General features: G+C 43.7%; 1 protein-coding gene across 5 annotated transcripts in view; it reads left to right on the forward strand.

Moving 5' to 3' along the window:
* The window catches only part of MSANTD2 (Myb/SANT DNA binding domain containing 2), a 28,439-nt gene extending 14,034 nt beyond the window's left edge, over window positions 1-14,405 (forward strand). For 3 of the 5 annotated variants that reach the window (XM_067563203.1, XM_067563211.1, XM_067563220.1), the window contains 2 exons: window positions 1,466-1,526; window positions 12,959-14,405. In XM_067563203.1, coding sequence (XP_067419304.1) covers window positions 1,466-1,526; window positions 12,959-13,811 — 914 coding nt within the window. In that variant the 3' untranslated portion in view covers window positions 13,812-14,405. Of the gene's footprint in view, window positions 1-1,465; window positions 1,527-7,992; window positions 8,375-12,958 lie in introns of those variants that run through there. The other 2 variants (XM_067563229.1, XM_067563239.1) reach the window with 2 other exon arrangements.
* The last annotated feature ends 2,936 nt before the right edge of the window (window positions 14,406-17,341 follow it).

Raw genomic sequence — 17,341 nt, forward strand, 5'->3', positions numbered from 1 at the left:
GTATTTGAAATAAGTCGACTTTAACTTATTTGCGGAGTCTTATTTAAAAACATGTACAATAGCTTTCTTCTTTCTGACAAGGTGCTAGTGTGGCCCTTTTGTTTAAAGTTTGAGATTTGAGTCTTGCTTAAAAATAACTTGGCTGGGGGAGGTGAGGGAATATGAATTGCTGAACTTGAAGTTAATTGATCTGTACTGCTGATGCTCATGGTCACACAACACCACCACCTCACAGGTAGGTCTCAGTATGAACTCCTAATTCGTTAGGAGACGTAAGCTAGCAAACCACTGGCCACAACTACTTCCTTACTGTGCATGGAAAATTGCCAATTTTTTTCCTTTACCAAAAATACTCCTTAGTCTTCCACATGTTGCCCAACCCAGACAGATATTACAGAAAGATCCACTTCCTTGAAAATATGCTTACATCTCGCTTCTGAGTAAGTATTTTGTATAGAGATATAGTCTTGCCTACAATAAATAGGAAGGAAAAAGGTTTATATATTTACTGAGTCTATGGAAACTTATCAAAGTTAATTAAAAACATTATTCCAATGGGATTGTAAGAGTGAGGCACATTTATAAGGAGAGATGGATAAAGGTGCACTGTTCTTGCTTTTTCTGTCATATTTGTAGGCTAGGTTGGGAGGGAGAAGACACAAATGTACTTCCGTCTGCAGTTGTATTCAAGGAGCTGGTAAATTCTGACTTTCATCAAGAGATGCATTAATTTTTGTATTTTCATATGAAAATAGCAAACCTTCTCAAACTAACTGAATTAAAGCATGAGAAAATTATGAATGTTAGTACTTCGTTTAAAGAGGATCAGAATGTATGGAGGGCTTGGGAGAATAAGATGTAAAAGGGGCTACTTGAGATACAAGAGAAGGGAAGGAGAGAAGCCAGGGCAGTTTCTTAAATCATGTATTTAAAAATGTACATAAATGAGGACCGTAATTCTATACAGGGGTTCTGGTGACTCAGGCTTTGCTCTTGTGTTTTGTCACCATTATCCTTCAATAGAATTGCACAACACTTATGTGCAGTTAGGGCTGACAATATCTTTATGGTCATGAGAGAGGTACTTAATGCACGCACAATCTAAATGGAATACAGCTGCATTTGTTCTGGTGCTTGCTCTTCAAATGTGCTATTGAAAGCAGAATGGCCTTTTTCAGAATGTAGTTTACAATGAAATCAACTTGTGATTTCATAGCCAGAATTAGCCTTGTCCTTGAAAAATCTTGCACGTGTGAAGCCAGATTCTGATCCTGTAGCTAAGGATTCAGTTATGGTGATGTAACTTACATAATAGCTGGTTTAAAGAGCTGATGAGGTGTCCTCGGTGTGTGACATCAGAATTTTTACTGGAAAGTGAACAACTTTTATAATTGCCTTCCAAAAGAAAAAGCTTTGGGAACGTTATTTTAAATATGTAACTATCTGTTGGAACTTTGCTTTTCAGATGAAATGCCTGCCACAAAGAGAACATTAAAGATAAAGCAGGAATCTTCAGAAGAAGCACAGTAAGTAACTTATGAGTGTTTTACCATTGAATGCATTTCCCTAAGGGTGCTGCGTGGGAGGAAGATATTTGAAACTTCTGACTATAATTATAAATAAACTGTGCAAGACTATTGAAGAATCTGTTTTTTGCATCATTCCAGTTACCTCAAAACATGTGGAAAGCTTCACAACTCAAGTCTCTTTTGACTGTTATACAGCAAATGAAACAACTCTTTACATGAATGCAAAGATTTAAACTGTGTAAAATACACATCATAACCTTTGGGCATTTATGTGGACAGGCCTTGGGGTGGTTACAGCCAAGACTCTGGACTTTTGCCAATTTGTAATCTGTTTCTATCTACCTAAACTTTTGTTGTTTTTGGGCATGTAGGTAAAGATCATTTTAAATGTAATATGTTCATTAAATTGTAAGGGTATTCCCACTAATGAATATAACTATAGAAACTTAAAACTAGGTACCCAGACACCTATCTAATACAAGCATAACACTGGAGAATACAGAAAATAGCTTAAACAGAAAGGGAAAAGTCAAGAGAAGGAGGAGGGGTATTTCAGGTTGAGCAGTGCACATTTCTTTTAGCTTTGAGCCTTACTTGCCTTGTACTTGAATGCAGACCAGTATTTAGTGTGGTGAAGGATGGGCAAGTTGACTCTGTGCCTAGGTGATAATTTTTTCTGTAACTTCGCAAAGCTAGATCATAATCCTTTTGCTGCATTGGTTTAACCAAAATGGTGGGACATCTAATGCATCTTTGCTCTTGTGGGAAGCTTTTGAATCCCACTTTCGCCACCATCAATTTTTTTGGACATGCTATGTGTGGATAGTCTTTGCTGAAGAATAAGTCAGTATGGACTAATAGTTTTATCCTATTTGGGGGAAACATTTTTACGTAATGGCATGCTGACAAAGTCATGGCTGCTGTACATATTTCTTTGTATGTCTTAATAGAAGGAAGGCCAGTGACCTCTACAGTTAAGTAAGCACAATGATTTCCATTCTAAATACCCAGTTTTCAGTCTCAACTTTTTCAAGTTTCAGGCTGGTATTTTCCAGGTTTCACCTATGCATATGGAGGTGAACTTCAAATCTGAGCAAAATCATTTTAACAGATTGAGTGTGAATTAGAAATTTTCATTTCCCCTGTGTAAACATTTGTGACTTCTTTTTTCATTGGTTTTTTTTAACAGCTCTACAGCTGGAGGTCACAATATATATTGAAATAATCCTGAGAAGTGTCTTGGGGAGGAGTTGAGGGGGGGGTGTTCCTTAGAAAATGGAATTTCATTTTACTATGCTGAGACTCTGAAGGTCATGTTGGTATGAGTCTAGAAAGATTGCATCTGTGCTCGACAAATCATTGCTAAATTAGCACTGAGGTTTTAAATCCTTCATGTTTTAAGATATACTTTGCAAAGTGCATAGGAAGTGATCCTGCACTGAGAGAGGTGCAAAGCATCTTCTGTAGCCAGACTGTTCCTGGGGCTGTGGCCTGTAGCCAAGGAATCTTTTAACTCTGCTTTATTTATTTAAACCAGGTTTAATTACATACAAAGTTAACAAGTTTATTTGTGACCTTTTGCTTGAATTTTGATGGCTTAATGCTATACTATCAAAATTAAAAGAACTGAATGAAGATCCTTCATTCTGTACTTTATACATATGCAGTATCCTGTAAGATGTAATTGCACCACCACAGATTATTTTAAATGGATGTGTATGTAGGGTTGTGGAGAGAGCTAATGTCCACATACACAATAGGACAGAGCTTACATTGTGCCTTCAGCCTTAATTTACACATTCCTTGTCTCTTGAGGGCTTAATTAGGGCTATATTAGAATTGGAAAAGATACAGAAAAGGTCAGCAAGAATTATTAGGGCTATGGAACAGCTCCCATATGAGGGGGGGATTAAAAAGACTGGGACTGTTCTTGGAAATGAGATAACTAACGGGGGGATATGATAGAGGTCTATAAAATCATGAATGATGTGGAGGAATAGAATAAAGAAGTGTTCTATGAAAAAAGAATAAGGAAGTGTTATTTACTCCTTTAACACAAGAACCAGGGCTCCCCTATGAAATTAATAGATAGTAGATTTAAAACCAACAATAAGGAAGTACTTCACACAACGCACAATCAACATGTGGAACTTATTACAAGGGGATGTTGTTGTGAAGGCCAAAACTAGAATGGGGTTCAAAAGAGAATTAGATAAGCTCATCAATGGCTATTAGCCAAGAGTGTTAGGGATGCAACCCCATGCTCTGGGTGTCCCTAAACCTCTGACTGTCACAAGCTGGGAGTGGACAGCAGGAGAGGGATCACTCGATTGCCAGTTCTGTTTATTCCCTCTGAAGCGCCTGGCATTGGCCATTGTCAGAAGACTGGATACTGGGCTAGATGAACCCAGTATGGCCATTCTTATGTTCTAATTTTACAGCATTCGCAGTTCAAAAGTGTTTAATATAAAAATGCAGAGCTGTGATAGCTTGACTAAAAGTTGAATTGCATATCTCACACAGTCTGTTGTAACTGTTACACTGCTTTGTCATGATCACATACAGTAACTTTTTTTGTACTTGCTAAGCACCAAGCAGTGCCTCCACTTCCTTTTTGGAAATAAGACCGGACGATAAGCTTTCCAGTTGGACTGATTAGAGCAGAGTCAGGACAAATTTAACCTAAAATGCAGAAGTGCCTGACATTGATGTGTAACTTCTATAATAGTGTGTTTAAACTCTTTGCAGTGTGTGTTAGTTACACTGTGCTAGTGCATGAGAACTTTTATGTGAAACTGACTAGAAACAAAAGTGAGATGAAGTAGGCTTATTTTCATGGTCCAAGATGAGATTGTACAAAGCAAACTGCGTAAATAGTAAACTAGAGAATTTTATTTGCGATCATGTATTAGGAATAGGCAGTGTTAGATCTTTGGGGGCCCAGTTCAGCAAGGTACTTAGGCACCTGCCTATTTTAAGCATGAGTAATTCCATTGAAATCATTGGACTACTCACATGTTTAAATATAGGCACATGTTTAAGTACTTTGCTGAATCAGGGCATAGGTCACCCCTTTTTTAAAAAAATGGGTGAAAGAAGGTCCTTGGGCTACTTATTTTGGTACCAAAGTATATGTTTAGGAACCTAATTCAGGGTCTTAGCCTAGCTTCCATTCCCCAGGTCAGCATAACGCACACTAAACCCAGGTAAGGAAGTGAGCAATGGCAGTGTGTTTATGCTCCTTTTCTCCTCTAGTTCAGAGAACCTGTGTCTACTCTGCTCCTCTGGGATTGCTCTGATTTTAGGGAAGTGGGACTGAGGGATGTTTGTCGTATGGTCCCCTCCAGACCCTAGAGGTTGACTTTGAATTGGAGGCAGCTGTTAATTCAGTGACTGCTGCTTTTATCCGTGGCAAGTGGGACAGGGTAGGCATCCAGCAGTAGCATACTTCCATGGCCAAAGGCAGCTGTAAGAGTAAAGTGGAGGAGCTGATTGCTTGCTCTGCACGTCTGTAGGCCGTGCCATGCCTATGCTCTTCCAGTTTAGGGAAGCTTGGGAGAATGCCACAGGGCATACCTTGCCAACTGTCCTCAGGCTTTTATCCCCCTTCTGCAGGTCTACAATGAAAGGGCATACCATATGTCATGGGGTGGCTTTTTTTTCCCCCCCCCCCCCCCCCCCCCCCCCCCCCCCCGACAATGGCCCTCTGAAGTGGAGGAAATCATAATGCAGCTAGCAAGAGGTAACTTGACAGGAGACGTATCCTATGGTTCAGTGACAAATGCATTGGAATTAATATGGTGCTTTCTGGGCACCGGTGGCTCTGACTAAGCATTCATGGCTGCACACATACAGACGTACATAAAGACACCATTCCCAGCAACCAATTGCAGGCCTGCAAATGTAAGGAGAAAATGGTACATTTTTGCTTCCGACCTGTACTGTGAATTAACGCAACAGTTCCACTCCAGGCACTGTTCCAAAGAAGGATCTGGTGCATATGAGTAGGTTTAATGCATATTCTCTCTTCACTAAGCCAGTTGTGTAAATACACGACTCATCACACTTAACTCTGCTGCCTCTCTTGACTTAAAAGCAATGAGTCCTGTAGCACTTTAAAGACTAACAAATTTAATTTCTGCAGGCATAAGCTTTCATGGGCTGTAATCCATTTCATCAGATGTAAGGAATAGAAATCACATAGGAGTTATATACATATATCCAAGGGTAAGTAACAGCAATGGGGAAGGTAGATAAAAGCAAAGTCCATTCAGTTAGAGTAGTTGAGGCCTATTCACAACCATTGATTAGGAGGTGAGAATGTGTGAACAGTGACAGTTACTGCTTGTAATGAGAGAGCCATTCCAAGTCCCGATTCAGACCCAGTTTGATTGTGTCAAGTTTGCAGATGAGTTCTAGCTCAGCAGTTTCTCTTTGAAGTCTGTTTTTGAAATTTTTTTTGTAGAAGTATGGCAGCTTTCAAGTCCCCTGACAGAGTGTCCTGGGAGATTGAAGTGTTCTCCAACTGGTTTATGGATGTCTGAATCGGAACTTGGAATGGCTATCTCATTACAAGAAGTAATTGTTGCTGTTCACACATTCTCACCTTCTAATCAATAATTATGAATAGACCTCAACTACTCTAACTGAATGGACTTTGCTTTTATCTACCTTCCCCATCATTGTTACTTATTCTTGGGGGGGGAGGGGGTGTGTGTGTGTGTGTGTACACAACTCCTATGTGATTTAAAGCTTATGCCTGCAGAAATTAAATTTGTTTGTCTTTAAAGTGCTACAGGACTCTCGTTGTTTTTGCTGTATACAGACTAATACGGCTTACCCCTCTGGAATGTCTCTTGACTTAGGATCTCAAACAGTAAATGCCTCCAAGCTCTCATGTGAGATTGGTAATTAGAATTTTTCCCATTTTATAGAGGTGGGAGATATGGAACAGAAGTGAAGTAACTTGTTCAGCATTACACAGCAAATCAAGAACATCTGTGATAGAACCCAGGAGTCCTGCCATAGTCCCTTACTCTGTCCATAAGACGTTTTCTGTCTCTTCCAAAGTTGGCTTTGATAGTTGGGCCTGTAATATCTGGATAGTGCATTTTGGCCTAGCCTGCTGGTGCTTCTCCTGCTGGACCAGCATAGTATGAAACCACCTAGGAATGGCTTCCTAAATTTTTCTACAGTACCTGCAACAGAATTGCAGGGTGGGAAATGTGCGTATGATCATGCAATGTTAGTTTTCTCCTCTGCTGTTTGGAACCCTGTATGTAAAGTCTGACATGCAGTGAGACCCTTTCTTAGCTGATATGGGCCCAACCATTGTATGAACTGGAACTTGTTAACTCCGTTAGCTACTGTCTCAGAATAAAATAGAGGGAAAATATTTAAGAATTTGTTGTGCTATTTTTATTCACTTGTGAGACAAAATGAAGACCTTCGAAAAACATTGGCTCCTTCACTAAAACAGCTGTCCTGGTCTCTGCTGCTTGGAGTCCGATTTGTATAGAAATGGTGTCTTTAAAACAAAATCACATCAACTTTCGAATCACGTAGGATTTCAGCAAGACAAAGGGACCCATCAGTGTGCTAGCTGCAGCCTCACAGTTGGGAATTCCAGCTCTACTGGTAATTTGCTGCATAGCCTTGGGAAAGTTACTGAACTCCTTTCTGTCAGTCACTGAGTGACCGTCTCACCAGCGGTTGGGAGTGTTAATTCATGGTTATAAAGTGGTTGAGGAAAGTTAAACTGAGAAAAGTGCATGACAGTGTTGACTGCACAGGTGGTCACTGTTAGTCTCTGAAATTCACAGGTAATTGGTACACTACGGCCTTTTAAACTGGAGGCTTTTTGGTTGTGGCTTGGTCCCTGTTCACAGCTTCCCTATTGGTGGTAAGATTTCCAGTCCATAAAGAGATGCTGGATAGAATCGTAGAAACCCTGAGTTGGAAGGGAACTGGTGCTGTGAGCCATCTACCCCTCGAAGATGTCAAAATAGAGTTTCCATCGTCTTGCAGCTTCCCGAGTGCTTGGATTGGTGACTCTGTCCTGGGCAGTCCCCTGCTCCTTCTCTAAAGTGTCTCCTGTCACTCCTAGGAAATCACACCTGTGCCTGCCTCCACTGGCCTGTTACAAGAGATGTTTTTTCACCAGGAGCCTCAGTCCCTGTTTGAATTGATCTGAAGTTAGTTTGTTAATCACCTTGTATCGTACTATTTTACAGGAGACTTCTTGTTCTAAGATGTCTCTTCCCCTGCTCAACTGACAATTACAAGTTTTGGTTTATCAGGTTTTGAATGGAAGTGTTTTTCTAAAAGAAAATCTGTGGTAGTTAGCTGCCTTTTAGCTAATAAATGTATAAATGCTGTTGCCAGCGTAAGACTATACAATCAGACAGCAATGTACGGAGTGAGACAGCCAATTATAATGTCTCCTTGTCTGTCTTGTCCCTAGAAGATGATGAACTTACAGTCCCAAATGTCTAAAGTGAAAGTTTGAGATGGCTTATTCCAAGCTGTAAGTGACACAGCGCTGCCCAGCATCTCTGAGGCTTGGAAGCTGAAGACCCAGCAGAAAAGCCATATATAGAAGGCTGTCTTTCCATCTTTAGCCCTTGAAAAAGTACAGGCTTGTATGCTATAGTCTTTCATGTGTAAATATAAATGTGTATCTTGTATAAACACTTATGCACCTTTACGATATTCCTCTCTTTGTCCCTGTTTCATGCTGCTAAACACGAGCAGTTCCAGGTACTCCCCCAGACTGGTTAAATAAGAAACAGCCGTTCACAGAGCTGCTCGCATGAGAATGGAGCGCTAGCACAACAGGTGCTCATAGCAGACTGCTGGCTGAGGCAGAACTCTGCTTCTGTGGTTTTTCAGCAGGTTCCTTTGATGGCTTTCTGGTAACTTCAGCACGGCAGCGGTCACAGACAGATACTTAATAAAATGTTTATTTCAAAAGAAACCTGTCCAGAAATTATTGTGGTTTTTATGGTGTGATTACTCTTGATGTGTGGTTGAGGCACAGTGGGTGTTGTTAACCTAAAGCCACTGCTGTGTGAAATAAGCAATCTCAGACCACTCTTAATAGAGGGGTCGCATCATTAAATCCTACACCAACATTGCACCATCACCCCCTTGTTCATAATCTCAGTTGGGGGGAGGGGAGCCCAAGGCTTGAATGGAAGTGGGAATACTCTACCCTCTCACCTGGAATTGGCCCGTGTACGTCAGGCGTGAGTAATGTGGGAAGCGTCCACTCCTGCTCACTGTAAGGTGAACTAATGCAGATTAATGCTTGACCTCTGTTGCTGTCAGCCAGTCACCGTTCCCTGTTCTGAAAGGAGAAGTGGCACTCTCAGCTTGCACCCCCTGTAGAAGGAATCCTGCTCGCTTGTGCGGCTTTAATGTTCACATTTAGGCCTTGTCTTGACTGAAGTCTACCTAATACAGGTTGAATTCAGCCACTGCTGTAATTACATGTCCACACTGCCCTGCTTGGGTTGGTGGAGTGTGTCTTCACCAGGTGGGGGGCGGGGAGGAGCTGAGAGACCGGTCTGTCAGCTCCCTGCCCGGAGACTGCTGGCTCCTTATGGGCTTACCCCCCACTCCATTCCCTGGTTTCAGTAGGGAGCTAGGGGAAGCTGCTGGGGACTTCTCCCTTCCCCTTTCCCTGCCGGGACCTAGGGGAAGCAGTGTGGGGCTTCTCTGTTCCCTGCTCTCCTCCAGACCCAGCAGCCATGTCAATTTCAGGGCTCAGTCATGTCATTGACCAGGCTACCCAAGTGCAGAAGCACCTGGACTTCTGGCCCGGGAGACCCCTGCAGCAGTGAAATTGACAAGAATGACAGTCCTACAGTCAATATAATGGGATGCAGTGTCTACATTGACACTGCATTGACCTAACTATGCCGCCAGAAGCCCTATGCCTCTGGTCGCGGTGGTTTTATTTTGTTGAAAAAACGGGAGTTTTATCGGCTGGGGGGTGATTGCAGCGTGTACACCAGCACTGGTCGACTAACGCTGACTTTGGTCGACAAAACTCTGTAGTGTAGACCTGGCCTTACAAATGCCTATTATGAAGTCAGTGTACAATGGCTATGTAATTATCAAAAGGCAAATGCAGTGCTCTGGTTATGCACAGGAAGGGCTGCAGTGGAGGTGTGTGCATTGTATTTGGTAAAACCCTTAATGAGTGCCTATCCTACCAAGCCTCCAGTTCAGATTAAATGTCAGGGTCTAGCTCTTCTGTAATGGAGTTAGTTCTCCAACAGCCTCTAGCAAAATGAAAGGAAGTCTGTCTCATCGTTGTCCTGTCATCACTTACGCCAGTGCCAAAGGGGTGGGAAATGCCATAAATGCACTTGCTTTGCGGTGGTGGTAAGTAAATGATGACACACTGCGTGGGGGCCCAGTTCACCATTGGCCTACAACCCTCCATCTTGGGTATCACGCCACCCCTCCAGGACGTCACCCAGCCCCTCCCCTGATGTCTGGGAAAAGAGATGTCCTGTGTAGCTGGGGCAGACATTGGCAAAGCGGGCTCCGGGGGTCTGAGAGAAGAGAACGAGACCTGAGCTGCCAGGGTTTCATGGAGATTAGCTTCCTTTTGGTTGTAGCAGGGGGCTCCAATTCAAGCCCCTTTGCTAATTCACCTGTGGCAGTGTGCCATGGGCTGGGAAAAGGGGCCTCAAGTAACCTGGACCTAATCCTTGTAGGACTTAGTCAGAAGCATCACCTTGAGTTTCACCCAGCTGCACTGGTCTGTGCGGCTTGTGGAATGGTGGAGCGATGCTCTCTTGGCATGTAGGCTCACTTAACACACCGGCTGCTGCTTGTTGGCCTAATTTCAACTTCTAAACCATTTTAAGACCTCGCCCCAAATTACAAATGGTACCAGAGTCTGATCTTGGGAGGAGGGTAGGCTTCATTGGAGTGATCTCCACCCAGGAGATGCAAATCACCTGCTCAGAGTAAAGAGCCTGAGCCAGCTCCTCTGTTGGCGTTCACTGATCCTCTGCTGATTTCAGTGAAGCTACGCTGTGGTTTACACCGCTGTAGATCGAAGCCTGAATTTCTATGCCAGTTACCTTGGTGGATGGACATTCTGCGTATATGGTATTTTCCTTTTTCAACAGAATATTTATAAAGCATTCAAGGAGGCAGCAGTAGTTCTTTAAATACTGAAATCAGTGGGGTACACAAAGAAGAATCTGCAAAATAAATGTTTTCTGTTTTTTACTCTCTATGTAACGAGGGGCCCAATGTGGAAAATGGCAACATTTAAGAAAAATATTGCCGGAGGAAATGATTGATTAAGGACTCCACATGCTCCTTTGAGAGCTCTCCTAAGGATCAGTGTAGTCCTTTTCCACTGCTGAAATGCCAATTTCAGCTATAGGAAAAAATATTGATCTGCAGCAAGAAAACAAAACCTGGTGCTGTGGGCTTAATGTTTGGTCTATGCAATATGGAATGGCTGTAGCCAGAGTCCTGTAGCACCTTAAAGACTAACAAATTTCTGCGGGCATAAGCTTATGGTGCTGCAGGACTCTCGTTGTTTTTGCTGTATACAGACTAACACGGCTTACCCCTCTGGAACTTGTAGGCATTTACACTCTTTTTTTTTTTTTTTTAATTCTAGTTGCTTGTAATGTTCTCAGGCTTTCCATTTGGGCTGAAATGTCCCATGCTTAGTCTTCTGCAAAATCCATTGTCACTGTTGCGTTATGAGAGCATGAAAAAAAATTGTTTGATTTAAGAAAAAAGTTCCGTTTGTTTTTTACAAGCTGAAGTCAAATTGTTGAAATGTCACAGTTCCATACACATGGCCCTCAGTGAAGACGTTGCAAGGCTAAGTGTGGGGGAAAATGTAGTAATTTCAAAGAGACAATGTTTAAAATGATGTATTTGAGCATGCACACAAAAGTAATATCTTAGATTGTCACGTTGAGTTCCTAATTCCCTGTCTATAGCAGCAGAGGAATGTTTGCTCAAAAGCGTTATTAGTCAGTAAAGGTAAAACCTATTTTGTTCGTGCACTGCCCTTTGCATTGTCATCATGAGAGGATGGTTGTGGAAGGCAAAAGGGGGAGAGATGAAATTTTCCACAAAAGTGGAACTTGAAATGCATCCGGAAAAATGCACTTTTCTCTTCCAATTTAACAACAGTTCAGCTTTTGCACAAAATTACCCGTCAGTAGAGACGCTAGTTTGCTAAAAAAAGAAAGAGTCCTGGTGTCTCCGTTTGTTTGTTGGTTTGTGTGGTTTTGGTTTGTTTGTCTGGGCGGAGGGGAGACTGACATCAAATGGTAAATTTACTGCAGTGTTAAGATAAAAAAACAAACAAAAGTAATAACATTGGTACTGCAACTGTAACATGGCCTCTTTGCACAGTGTGAGAATATAATGTGTCATGGGGCCAGACTTTTAAAGGTATCGAGATGCCTATCGCCCACTGATTTTTTTTTTTCAGATTTCAAGGCCAGAAAAGGCCATTATGATCATCTCGTGTGACCTCCTGTATAATATAGGCCCTAGAAGTTCCCCCAAAATAATTCCTAGAGCAGATATTTTCAGCAGAAGATTTTAGTGGGAGTTAGGCGCCTACCGAGCAATCTAGAACACCATGTATGTTGTCTGCAATATGTCTAGGTTAAATGTTCCTGTAGGAACTCTGCTTCTGAATTTTAGGCAACTAAATTTCTATCTGTATCATTGTATTAACATAGGATAATACTTACCTACTTCACAAAGATCTTAGACTTTTCTAAAGCACTCGGAAAGAGTAAAATGCTGAAATGCTAATGAATTGTACGTATTAAGGCTAACTATGACATTTTTGATGGCAGTGGTGTACCATGTGTCTCCGGAGCGCTGGGGCCCGTTTCCTGCTCCCCCCCCTCCGGTGTGGGTGTGGCGGCAGTGGCTTAGTGAGGGGGCCATTCAGCCGGGCCCCAGCCTTGGGGGTGGGGAGGCGTTGCTGGCCAAGCCGCCCCCCTGCTGGCATCCCTGGCGGCCACGCCAGCCCGGCCCACGGCTCCCTCATTGCGCCCAGCACGGGGGCGGAGAGGACAGGAGGCAGAGGGGCCGGTCACAAACTCTGCTGGTCAGAGTTTTTGGCATTACACCTGGTCGATGCAGTGGATGGGGATGTGAGCAGGGGGGCGGATCCTCGGAGGAGGGCTTGGGCTGGTGCCAGGGGCATGGTCCCCTCCCAGCCCCCCTTGGGTACAGTACTTTTTGATGGCCACTGTTTCTCAGTTGGCCACCAGTTTCTCAGATGATGGATGTTCTGGCTTTGGTCACTATTTTCTGCATGTCGATGTGCTCTTTCAAACTTGAGGTGTTTTTAAAACTTTTGCTGCAGTCTGAGTTGAGCTCCATCTTATGGCTTACGTTTGTGTTCATTTTTCTAGGAAGCAAGACGTCATGCAGAACATTATGCAAATCTTGGAATCCGTCCAGTTAAAATGGGAGCTGTTTCAAAGCTGGACAGATTTCTCCAGGCTACATCTTTCTAACAAACTAGCCATTTTTGGCATTGGTTATAACACCCGCTGGAAGGAGGATATTCGCTACCACTACGCTGAAATCAGTTCGCAGGTGCCTCTTGGCAAACGGCTTAGGGAATATTTCAATTCGGAGAAGCCAGAGGGCAGGATCATCATGACGAGAGTACAGAAAATGAACTGGAAAAATGTTTACTATAAATTCCTAGAAATTACTATTAGCGAAGCAAGATGCCTGGAGCTGCACATGGAGGTTGACTGGATACCTATAGCTCACTCCAAGCCAACTGGAGGAAACGTTGTTCAATATTTATTACCAGGGGGGATTCCCAAAAGCCCTGGCCTCTATGCCATTGGTTATGAAGATTGCCAGGAGAAACCCCACTCACCACATGCAGATCGCAGAGGCCAAGATCCTGGGAAAGAGACTCAAGAGGAAGTAGACGTCCCTTCACCACAGGCCTCTCTCAGGGTGGAGATGGAGTCCACCAGAATTATCTATTGTTACCTTGGCATTGCCGAGGTCAGAACTCTCCAGCAGTGCTTGTTTTTACATTTTCAGGCGAACACCAAAACCTTCAGCAAAGAGTGGGTTGGGATCAATGCGTTTTTATCTCAGAACTGCCTCGTAGAACCCGGGGTGTCGCCTAAATCCATCTACATCAAATTTGTGGAAGTGGAGAGGGATTTTCTTTCTGCTGGCTCTTTGGTAGAGTGCCTGGAAAAAGCCATTGGATACCCACTAAAGTTTAACAACTGAATCTCGTCCTTCATAAGGATTAGGGCTCCTGCCTGTGTGGCTAACAGACACTGACGGATCCATCCTGTCTGTTCACAGTGAGGCAAGTAAGACTTTTTTGGAGTGAAAACGAACTTCAGAGTGAAAGATGATTCAAAACAACTTGTCCCGGGCAAGTAAAATAGACAGCTAACTTGCTTGGCAGGTCACCTGGTTTTGTAAAGAGAAGAATAAGAGTGTGAGCCTTGTAAAAATGACTCTAGGTACATTCCACATTGGACAGACCTTATACTTTGCATTTCATATGAAAAGCTGTTTTTTCCACAATGTTTCATTTTTACACATCTGTCTCTCTAAAGTGTTATTACCGATCTGAATAAATAAGCAATAGATAATGGCAAGTTAAACCTTGGGTCACATGAAATGAGACTGTTTTTCAATGCCACCCTTAGCTACTATTGTATATAATTTAGTTTCACTTTTTTCACCCATCAAGTGTTTTACTATTTCCAACCAGTGTTGCCTGCAAAGACTTTTGTTTCTGTGATGTATCCCAAATTAGTGTTGCCATATCAGCTCTTTTTTAACATTAAAGTAATTCCTGGCCTTTTTTGAGTTCTAGTTAGCCTCTTTATGGCAGTGAGAATAACCTGACACCTGGAAAACATTTTGTCAATCCATGCTTATCAATACAATCAAAGCTGTGAGAATTTTGGGGGGAGGGTAAGGGTGGGGGGGCTATGGATGAGGGGAGTAAACATTTAATGCCTTTTCAAAACTGTTACGATATAAGCCCCATTATCCGGCTGGCTGGTGCTGGCATTTTGATTTTTCTAAAACTCATTGATCAGTGGAAGTTGTGACATACAATGAATGTGTCAGTCCTAATAAAAAAAACCAAACACAACCTGGACTTCTAGAAATGTGTTTCTCTTACTAAACCTGATTTCCCTGGACGGGTTTGTAGTAGAGATGTGCATGTTTAGTTCAGTTTGGGTTACAAATCACAGCTGTGGAAACCTGCACCTGGCCTTCATTCCTGTCCCGGCTGTTTGTTTGTTTTATTGGTGGGGAGGGGGAGGTAAAAGATGATAAATCTGTCTGTACTTGTTGCTGTAGAAAGATGAGCACATGTAAATTTTTCTGTACACCAGCAGGGCACTAGCTGCTAAATCTAATCTGGACCATCATGGTCCGTTTAGCTACTAGAGCTTGATTCAGGATTACCACTCATTCTTTTCCAAGTGTGCGTGTAGGAGGCAATTTTCTGTAACGCTGCACTAGGCCGGTTCCCATGAAGGCAACGAGAGCTGTGTCAGTGGGTGAGCAGGGAGATGTTTTTATTCAGCACTGTTTAGAGACTAGTGGGTTTGTAATGCAGGCAATTACAGTCAATGTGTTTGAGAGCATCGTTCATTGATCTTGGGGTCACTGGGGTTTGAGGGGTGAATTCAGGCATAGAGGAGCTACGGTGAAATGCCACCGCAATGTAGAGAGGCCTGCTCGACCTCTGAAGCCCTGCACTGGAACGCTGGCGATGCTGTATGACGCTTCGTGCCCCGAGCGTTGCACGCGTATTCTATTACTGGCGCTGCCGCACCATCTCGGGGCTAATCTTGGAAACCCCTGGGCCCACATCGCTTCAATTCAGACTGTTCCGGCAGCCTGGAGAACAGTTAGTGGCATTGCTGAGGCCCAGGTCTACACCCCAGCCCTGTGGTTACAGCATGCCTAAGCAGTACTGGGGTGCTCTCCGTCCCATTCAGATCCTGCCTCTCTGCCCTGTCGGCCCCTCACCCCCAAAGCCCAGCTGCAGCACCCCAGCGGGACAAGAGAGGCAGTGTGTGTGCATACTCTGCTTTGGAAAGCACCCCCTGCAGCGTTGCCCTGATTCATGAACAATAAGGTGAACATATTTATTCCATATATTTTAGCTTTGAAACGCTACAATGTTTGCTATGAAATGTTTGTGCAGATGAAGTTAGCATGTAACCAACCGTTTTTTTGGTAACGTTTGCCTTTTTGTTGACTGATTCTCCTGCCCGGTGTGTTTAGATCTGTATATGCAGAAAACACGTAATCATATATGTGGCCCAGAGGCTAAGGATCTCTTAGGGTTGGGCCTTTCTAGTGCATCTGATCAACAGAAGAAGAAAACCTTGCCTTGCTGTTGTGCAGGGTTGGTATTGCAGCTGGCAGAAGAATCTGCAAAGTGCCGGATGACCAAGATGTGAGATGATCGTATGATCCAGTGAAGCATCAGGTAACTAACGTCACACCCCACTAAATCTTCAACCTCAGACTAGGTTTATCAATCAGGGCTTTCCAGCCACCAATATCTCCCACGTGTGCAGGACTGGGACAGCTGCGGTTGTGTCCTGGGGAGCTGAGGATGCTGACTGGGGCAGAGATTTGCTCACCTTGACTTAATTCAATCCCCAGTCTAGTAGTTAAGGAGGAAACACAAGCAGAATGTCATGCAGTGTGAAAATGGGTAAAATCTTAGGGTGGGGAATGGTGAGCTCCCTAGCAATATATTTGCATACCCCTGCTCTCATTCGTGGTAGTAGATTCCTGCAGGCCAGGCCCCGAGTTGGAAATAGGAGCAGGGGATCCCATGCCATCATACTGCTGGCATGTGAGGATACTGCTTTGGGTGTGTGAGCAAATCCTCGGGCCACAACAAACCGTTTCACTCACAGGGTTCCCAAACGTTCTCATTGTGTGACCCATTTCGGACACGTTGGCTGGACATCTGTCCTCCCACTCGCTGCCGTTCAGACCCAGCTCCATCCCGTAATGACAGTAGAATAACATCCCTCATTTTACCATTTGTTTATATGGAAAGGTAATGTTAGGGAATTAAGGTATTTTTAGCTCCTTTTAGAACACTGCAGGACCTGGAAATAGCACCCTCTGGCCAGCCAGCTCTCTATGGACCTCCATGGGAACCACTGGGCTGAGCCATGGGGACCACAAACCACTGGAAACCAGTGCAATGTATTTTAAACAGATTAAAAGAGATGTGTTATATGTTTGCCATCTGGACACATGCCGCGGTCAGAAGGGGCCATCAGATAAGCTAGTCTCATCCACTGTCTAGCCCAGGCCATTGAATTTCACCCAATTACCCCGGTGTTGAGGCGTAAGGCCTTGTAGATTTGGCCAGCTAAGAGCAGAAGGGGAAAGTGGAGCCACACCTCCCTGCAAGAGCTAGTCTGACCTCGCCAGGATGGAGAAGGTCAGAGACCCAAGTTGGTGGTCGGTAGCCAAGCCAGAGGCAGTCACAGAACGGGAGTCACCGTCTGAGATCCTGACTGGTGCCTCCTGCATGGATGGGGGATCTGGCCTGAGATATCCAATGCAGGTAAAGAACAGGACAGCGCGCGGCCTTCCGGGAGCCTGGCTAGATGTGATGACCAGGGCGGCGAGTACTGGAGACGCTTGCACTCTCCATCTCCGCAAGAACAAGCAATGCAAGGATTGTGGATTACCTGTATTTTGTTCCGCTCGTGTGCAGTGTTAGCCTGATCGGAAGTTTTTCCTACTGT

Source organism: Emydura macquarii, unplaced genomic scaffold (genome assembly GCF_026122565.2).
Source record: "Emydura macquarii macquarii isolate MOO-44397 ecotype Brisbane River unplaced genomic scaffold, CSIRO-AGI_Emac_v2 contig_312, whole genome shotgun sequence".
Taxonomy (NCBI): domain Eukaryota; kingdom Metazoa; phylum Chordata; order Testudines; family Chelidae; genus Emydura; species Emydura macquarii.